The sequence below is a fragment of the Larimichthys crocea genome, chromosome XVIII, assembly GCF_000972845.2.
Source record: "Larimichthys crocea isolate SSNF chromosome XVIII, L_crocea_2.0, whole genome shotgun sequence".
Taxonomy (NCBI): domain Eukaryota; kingdom Metazoa; phylum Chordata; class Actinopteri; family Sciaenidae; genus Larimichthys; species Larimichthys crocea.
In genome coordinates, this window is record NC_040028.1 from 21,768,112 (window position 1) to 21,776,411 (window position 8,300).

Sequence of the window (8,300 nt, forward strand, 5' to 3'; positions counted from 1 at the left end):
TGTGAAAGGCTGGGAGGCCGTGAGATGACCACAGCCTGTAGCAGCAGCTGGGGAACATGTCAGGTAAGGCCTGAGAAGGTCAGCTGGTCATCTATCATGACTCTTAAGTCTCTTGCTACGCTGGTATGGGCGAGACATAAGGAGTCAGCTCTGATGCTCATGTCATGGTGTGTATGAGTTAGTTGGTACATAGTAGACAAGGCGTGAGTAAAGTTAGCATCCAACGCTCCACCCTCAAAGGCTCATGGGAAATCCTCGCACTCCACGCTGCTCAGTAGAGGCCCTCGCTATCAGGACACACACACACACACACACATACACACACAGACACACACAGACACACACACACACACACAGATCTTCATGTGTACATCACATTTAAAGGAATAGTTTGACTTCCTGATGATTAAAGAACAGAGTGACGCCTCCTGTTTGTATGCTGCTTAGCTTAGCTTAGCTTAGCTTAGCTTAGCTTAGCTTAGCATAAAGACTAAAACAATGGGAAACAGCTCGTCTGTCCAAGAGCAACAGAATCCACCTCTCCGCTGCTTCAGAGCTCATAAATGAACATTATGAAACAGAAAAACAACCTGAGACCAGCTGCTGTTCAGAGGCCGGGTCCACATACAGTAAAGAGACCAGTTCAGCTTCTGTTCTGATCCATATTATGACGAGAACCACCCGAGATGAGACTCAACAGTCCATCATTACTTTAAGACATCCAGAACATTGCATGAGGAGGTCACTGTGTGAATCACACCTTCATCGTCTGGATGAGGAAGACCAACAAACACATGAATGGACATTAGACCAGAGGAAATCTGGACTTTGGTCTGATGAGTCCAAATCTGAGAGTTCTGGTTCAGACCGCCGTGTCTTTGTGAGGCGCGGAGAAGGTGACCGGACGGTATCTACATGTGTGGTTCCCACCCAGAAGCACAGAGGAGGTGTGCTTTGCTGATGACACTGTGGCAGAGACATGTCACATGACCTGACCTCCACAGTCACCTGACCGAAACCCAGCTCAGAGGGTTTGGGATGAAGTGCTCAGCACCTCTGGGAACTCCTTCAAGACTGTTGGAAACCAGTCAACCAGAATGAAGAGTGCGCAAATCTTCATCAAAGAAAATAATCTGAAATATAAAACAGATTTTTATTTGTTCATGAAGGAGAAGGTGTGTCCAGATGTTTCACTGGTACTGTATATTTCTTAAAACACTACTTTGATGAGCAGGAACTCATAAATGTAGCAGTTTCCTCCAAAAAGTATTTTTTGGAACTATGACTCATGATATAGAGTTACTAGGAGTGTATGATTCAACCTTTCCTCATAGTCTGGTGTAAATAAAACAAACAAAGTAATACATCATAATACTGAATAGCAGTACTTGTACAATAAGGATGCTAATACATAACAAATTGGCAACCGAAGTATCATTGTCGAATCGAAACATGGCAGCCCAGCGTGGTGGAGTCCATGCAGAGTTTTTATGTCCTTTAGCTGACTGATCGGTTTCATCCAGCTTCATCGATAAATATAGTTGTGTATCATCTGCAAATCAAAGTCGATTGAGCTAAAGGAAGCATATAGAAGGTGGATAGGAGTGGTCCGAGCACAGAACCTTGTGGAACTCCATGACGAACTTTGGTGTATTTAATCCATCATTTTTATGTATAGTATAAAACTAAGACTGAATGATGTTTTAGGAAATATGACTCATGATATAGAGTCACTAGAAGTGTACAATTACAATTTTTCTCACGTCTACTGTTAAAAAAATAACAAAAATAAAATAAAAATAACGTAAATAACCGCAATATTAAATTACAATCGCGCTCAGAGTGTCATGATCATATCACATCAAAATATCGTCCAGCCCTAACAGAAACATGAAGGTTCAGCTCCATGGAAGGAGGACCTGTGGTGTCCACGTCGTGTTCTGGATCGTGTGAAAGGCTGGGAGGCCGTGAGATGACCACAGCCTGTAGCAGCAGCTGGGGAACATGTCAGGTAAGGCCTGAGAAGGTCAGCTGGTCATCGATCATGACTCTTAAGTTTCTTGGCGTGAGTAAACTCTGAGGAGCAGTGGAGTAGAATAAAATGGAAATACTCAAGTAAAGTACAAGTACAAATTGTACATAATTACTTAGTTACAGGAACAGATACACCATTTAATAACTCCACGTCTCAACATCAGATGTTACTTCATGTGTGAGAGAGAGAGACATTAGCACAGATAAACACTTTCTTTCAGTGCTAGTCTCTGTTTTCTCCAATGTCTTAAGACAACGACAAGAAGCCACTGTGTGTGTGTGTGTGTGTGTGTGTGTGTGTGTGTGTGTGTGTGTTTCAGTCACACTCGCTCTTTGTTAAATATGAGATAATAGGTTTCTTTTTAATCACACGCTGAGTTCCTCTCTGTTAATTCATAATCGCTTCAACCTTATTTACATAGCACCAAATCATAACAGAACTTATCTAATGACACTTGCCATGTAAAGCAGGTCTACACTGTACAAATACACTACAATACTACTACACTGTACTAACACACTACAATACTACTGCACTGTAATATTATTCACAGTGACTCAGCAGTGCACACCATGAGCAAACACTTGGCGACAGTGGCAAGGAAAGAGTTCCTTAAAGAGGCAGAAACCTCGATCATCTGCTGGTTGACTTTAGAGCAAGTGAAGACAACACACATTTTCCTCTAACGTCCACCTGAGGCTGGCTCCAGAAGTGAGTCAGTCTCCATAAGTCCCCATGTCCAAATGTTCAACTTCACAGCAGAAATAAACATGTTTACAGCCTGGTACAAAAAACAGTTTTGGTCTCTGTAGCTAATTTCCCCGTTCCTTAGTTCTGCACGTTTTAAACAGAGTATTGTCAGTATTGTCTTGAGTATTGGATACACTGACACTGATCTGATGAAGGCTCTACACGTCACAGAGTCAGTAGTGCAGTTTCACGACAATCCATCCAACAGTTGTTGAGATATCTCAGTCTGGACCTGCCCTCCACAACACGACAAGACAGCGTCACCACATCGATTCCCAGATGCACCTCAACTTTAATACCTTTCACCTGGATACTGATTGGCCAATAGCGAGTGTGCGTTACAGCCCCACCCCTATGCACTGCAGCTAGTGCTATGAGCTAGCATCTAACTCTAACTAACACAACCTCTGAACCAGCAGTGAGCCTCACTGATCACTGTACAGAACCAGAACCACAGAACTTTATTCAGACTGGATCAGATTTTATTCACAATATATTTGTTGCTTTTCCCTCTGACGTCCGACTGCTCAGATTCAAGCGCTAACTGTGGTTAGATCAGTCAGCCGTGTAGCTGACTCAGCCCGAGATGCCAGGATCCAAACCCGGCAAGAAAACCACCTGATAGGCTGCTGTGTTCGCTGTTAGACTGGACACTGCCGGTTCAGAGGTTCTGTCGCTGTGTTCACTGAAGAATTTAGTACCTTGTACAGAACTTGAGTAAATGTATACTCAGTTACTTTTCACCCACATGGTTTGAATAACTGCTCTAATGATCATTAAAACGGATTTGTGGATCAGAACTTTGTTTTTCCATCCTGTGGCCCCTCAGATTGATCTGGTGGCCCCTCAGTGGGCCCGACCCCTCAGGTTGAGAACCTGAACCATCTCAGTGTATCTGAAGCGTTTGAGAGCAGCTCCAACAGGAACATGTACTTTGGATACTTTCAGAACATTCTGCTGGAGATACTTGTGTACTTTTACTGAAGTGTGACGTCAAACCTGTACTCGATTACTTCCACACTCAGCGGTACTTTTATTGAAATACAGGATGTGAGTTGTTGCAGATCTCTCCAAAACAAACCGTCTCTCCCCCTCCCTCCCTCCCTCCCTCCCTCCATCCATCCCTCCTGTCCGGCCCGAGGAAAAGAGAGAACACTCACCCACAGTGAGGAGGACGAGGATCCCGGTCCAAAACGTCCAGAACCGAGCCATCATCTGCGGGCAAAGAAAGGACAGTCGGGCGCTCGGTCGGTCCGTCGGTTGTTCAGTCCGTCGGTCGGTCTCCGGTATGAACGGAGAGAGACTCTCATGTATGTGCAGAGAGAGTCCAGATGTTTTTCATCCAGATGTGGTTTAGCCCCGCCCACCGCTGCTGCCTCTGTTTCCACTGAGGAGCTGCTGATCCACGAGGAAGAACTGAAACATCTCAGACTTTACAGAGTACAAATACTCGAGTAAACACAGGTACTTCAGTACAATACTCGAGTAAATGTACTGACAGAAGTACATTAGGAGGTACTGTATCAACATCAAAGGAAAGAGCTTTATAAATAAAGTTTATTATATTTAAACTAAAGAACAATGCTGTGACTGATTCATAAAGATCTCCATACATAAACATAAAATATGTTCGTATCACATTATCATTTATTACATATGTTTATTTCCACTTAATGCTTCAGACACAGTCTGATGTTGTGCTGCCCCCTGGAGGCCACGTGCTGTAACTACAGTCACTGAACACAAAAGTGATGTTTATAAAGCTCATCTGTCTATCTATCTATCTATCTATCTATCTATCTATCTATCTATCTATCTATCTATCTATCTATCTATCTATCTATCTGTCTGCTGGTGTTGTACATCTGAGCATCAGTCGTTTGGATGCACATGTTCGCAACTGTGTGGTGTGTGTGTGTGTGTGTGTGTGTGTGTGGTGCGGTGTGTGTGTGTGTGTGTGTGTGTGTGTATCAGTCTTGTTTGGGACCCTCCCCTGAACAAACGTCTTTAGTCCTGAGCTCACAGTCAGTGTTCATGTTTCACCTCTCAGACTGACTGAAGTCCAGAAGATCAGAATTACTTTATTGGCCATAAATGCACACACACACACACACACACACACACACACACACACACACACACACACACACACACACACACACTCACAGGTAGATAAGGTGACCTGATTTCCTGTAAATGGAGGAAGGAGGAGCTACAGGTGATCCAGGTTCAAAGAACATTGAGTGACCCTGTTCAGTCACTTGTTCAGAATAATTCACATGAAACTTTCTGATACCAAGAAAACAAGGTGACTCTCTTATCGACGAGAAGAACAGGGAGGAACTTCACTTTGTTCAGACTCCATTTGGAGTGGACGGAGCAGAAAGAGGAATCCTGAAGCTGAGGCAGGGTGAGTGTTAATCCAACATCTGATGATTTCACTGACTGCACTTTGATTCATCTGTCCACACAAATACAAATAATTAACTAGAAACATTTCTAAAGAAATGTAGAGTGTGCCTGACTCTGGCCCCGTCACCCCCATACATTATTACTGACACTGCTCAGCAAATTCAGTATTAATACAACAAGCTGTGTCCTCATTGCCTTTTTAATGGGCTCTTATTTTGAAGGGACTCTTATTTTGAAAGACTTTTGTCTTGTGTTTGTGTTTGTGTGGTTTTGTGTCTGTTAATGAGAGGGTTTTACAGAAGGGACTCTTATTTTGAAGGGACTCTTATTTTGAAAGACTTTTGTCTTGTGTTTGTGTGTGTGTCTGCGAGAGAGAAGGATAAAATGGCCGACATTAAACTGTAGTCTTATAGTCACTGATGTCACAGAGACTTCAACAAAGTCAGTCAAAGGCAGCTTGACGTTGCTAAACAACCAGGGTCAGCTGCAGGTCAGAGTAATTAGCTACAGGTGCACTCTGTGTCTCTCACCTGAGACACTCAGAAAATCTCTCAATGAAGCCAAAAATACCAAAAAGGTGCAAACCAAAAGCTGAAATGACCATCAGCATCCTCGTCTCATGGACCATTTCCTTCAACAAACTTCTTGCAGCCTGAGCTCACAGTCAGTGTTCATGTTTCTCCTCTCAGACTGACTGAAGTCCAGAAGATGGAGGAAGAGGAGGACAGAGCAGAGTCTCCAGGATCCATCTGTCTGTCTATGAAGAGTGACCGGTCCAAAGAATTTAATCCAGACTTCAGTGATGAACCTGGACCCTCAGACACAAAGTAAGAGAACTGATACTAACTCATTTATATGACTCATGCTCACTGACCTCTGTCATGTTTTCTGTTGATTTCATGTTTGTATATTCATTTGAATCATTTGTTCCATCTTCCTCTGAGTATCTGTGACAGCTGTCAGTCACCTAAAAGCTGTAATCTGATCCAAGAGGACTGAAACAAACTTTGAAACCTCCTAATTATTGACAGCACTTTGTGTATGTAGAGCTTCATAAATGACTTTGATCAGAGGATTTATCAAAGATTGATGTGATCTGAATAAAAACATGTTGGTGTTTGCAGAGTTCAGTCCAACAGACGGAGAGCAGAGTCTCCAGGATCCAGCTGTCTGTCTATGAAGAGTGACCGGTCCAAAGATGAAATGCCAAACTTCAGTGATGAACCTGGACCCTCAGACACAAAGTAAGAGACAGTTTTTACTGTAAACTGACCTGATGAAGATGATGCATTGATGATGAAGACAAAGTGCTCAAAGATTTATATTGATGATGACTGAATGTTTATTGAGACAGACAGACAGGAAAAGCTGTTAATGAATGTTCATGAAATCAAATCATCTTCATCACAGACTGAAAGCTGAATTCAAACAGAAAAGTAACGACACTTTTACTGTGTGAACATCTGAGCTTCCAGACAGTGTCGTCCAAATCTGGATCTTTGTCACCAACAGTCAACAAATCATCTGAGTGATAAAGAAATGTCTTCACAGAGAGAGGAAGAGGAGTCATGTTCCTGTGGAGGAGCAGCCGTCCTGCTGTGTTTGGTGTCAGGACGTCCTGAAGGATCCGGTCTCTACCAGCTGTGGACACTGGTTCTGCAGACACTGCATCACCTCATACTGGGACCAGTCTGCTTCATCAGGAGACTCCTCCTGTCCCCAGTGTGGAGAAAGATCCAGAACCAGACGTGGACTGCAGACAGCCAGTCAGACCAGCACTGTCCAAAGTAAGACTGTCCATTTCCTTCTCTAGATATTCTTCCATCATCACTTTTTATTCAGAGACTTCAAATTTGTGCATTCAACCCAAACACTGAAGAATCATCAAAGTCCATGAACTTCATGAAACAAGCTGAACGGCTTCAAGTGCTGCAGTTAGTTTGTGAGTTTTCAGGCTGAACATGTGGACAGTTTCTGCTGTCCTGATGTCAGTGAGGAGCTCGTTCCACCATTGTGGATCCAGGACAGCAAACAGTCAGGATGTTGTTGAGCGGTAGCTGGCTGATGTTCAACCAGAACTGGACTTTCTAACATTTACTTCTCTATAAATTCTAATATTGATGTTTTTGTCGGTGATGGTGAAACAATCAGCTGATTGACAATTTTTCTTTGTTTTGTCTCAAACTTGTTTCTCTGTTTTAGTGAGTGGTGGTCTGCAGGAGGTTTTAGATGAACATAAGATCAGTCTGAAGACGAGATGTGAACGTGTGACTGAAGGAAGTGAAGAAACAGGAAGTGGAACCCTCCTCAACAGGATCTACACTGAGCTCTACATCACAGAGGGACAGAGTGAAGAGGTTCATACCCAACATGAGGTGAGGCAGCTTGAGACAGCTTCCAAGAAGAAGGAGACCCTCCATGACACTCCCATCAAATGCCACGACATCTTTAAAGCCTTACCTGACCAACAGAGACACATCAGAGTCGCTCTGACCAACGGCGTCGCTGGCGTTGGAAAAACCTTCTCAGTGCTGAAGTTCACTCTGGACTGGGCAGAGGGCTCGGAGAACCAAGATGTCAGTCTGGTGGTTCTGCTCTCGTTCAGGGAGCTGAACCTGATCAAAGATGAGCAGTTCAGTCTTCTCACGCTGCTCCATGTTTTCCATCCAACATTACAGAAGGTCACAGCAGAGAAGCTCGCTGTCTGTAAACTTCTGTTCATCTTTGACGGCCTGGATGAAAGCAGACTTTCACTGGATTTCAACAACAAAGAGGTCGTGTCTGATCTCACACAGAAGTCATCAGTCAGCGTGCTGTTGACAAGCCTCATCAAGGGGAATCTGCTTCCCTCGGCTCTCATCTGGATAACTTCCAGACCTGCAGCAGCCAATCAGATTCCTCCTTCATGTGTTGACAGGGTAACAGAAGTACGAATTCGAGGCTTCACGCCGCTCCGCAGGAGGAGTTACTTCCGGAGGGCGTCGTGATGGCCGCTTCAGCCGACTCATCTCACACATACGCACCTCAGGCGCCTCACCTCGTGTCTTCTCCCAGTTTTGCCTGGCTCACTGCTACTTCTGGACCCTCTTGTCTCCGTACCCTC

The 8,300-nt window shown here is 44.0% G+C and overlaps 1 protein-coding gene across 1 annotated transcript in view; it reads right to left on the minus strand.

The window, feature by feature from the left end:
- tgfbr2l (transforming growth factor beta receptor-like) overlaps window positions 1-4,201 on the minus strand; it is a 14,942-nt gene extending 10,741 nt beyond the window's left edge. Inside the window, exon 1 of the mRNA XM_027290729.1 lies at window positions 3,946-4,201. Within this exon, the coding sequence (XP_027146530.1) occupies window positions 3,946-4,000 (55 nt within the window). The 5' untranslated portion in view covers window positions 4,001-4,201. The remainder of the gene's footprint in view (window positions 1-3,945) is intronic.
- Between the last annotated feature and the right edge of the window lie 4,099 nt (window positions 4,202-8,300).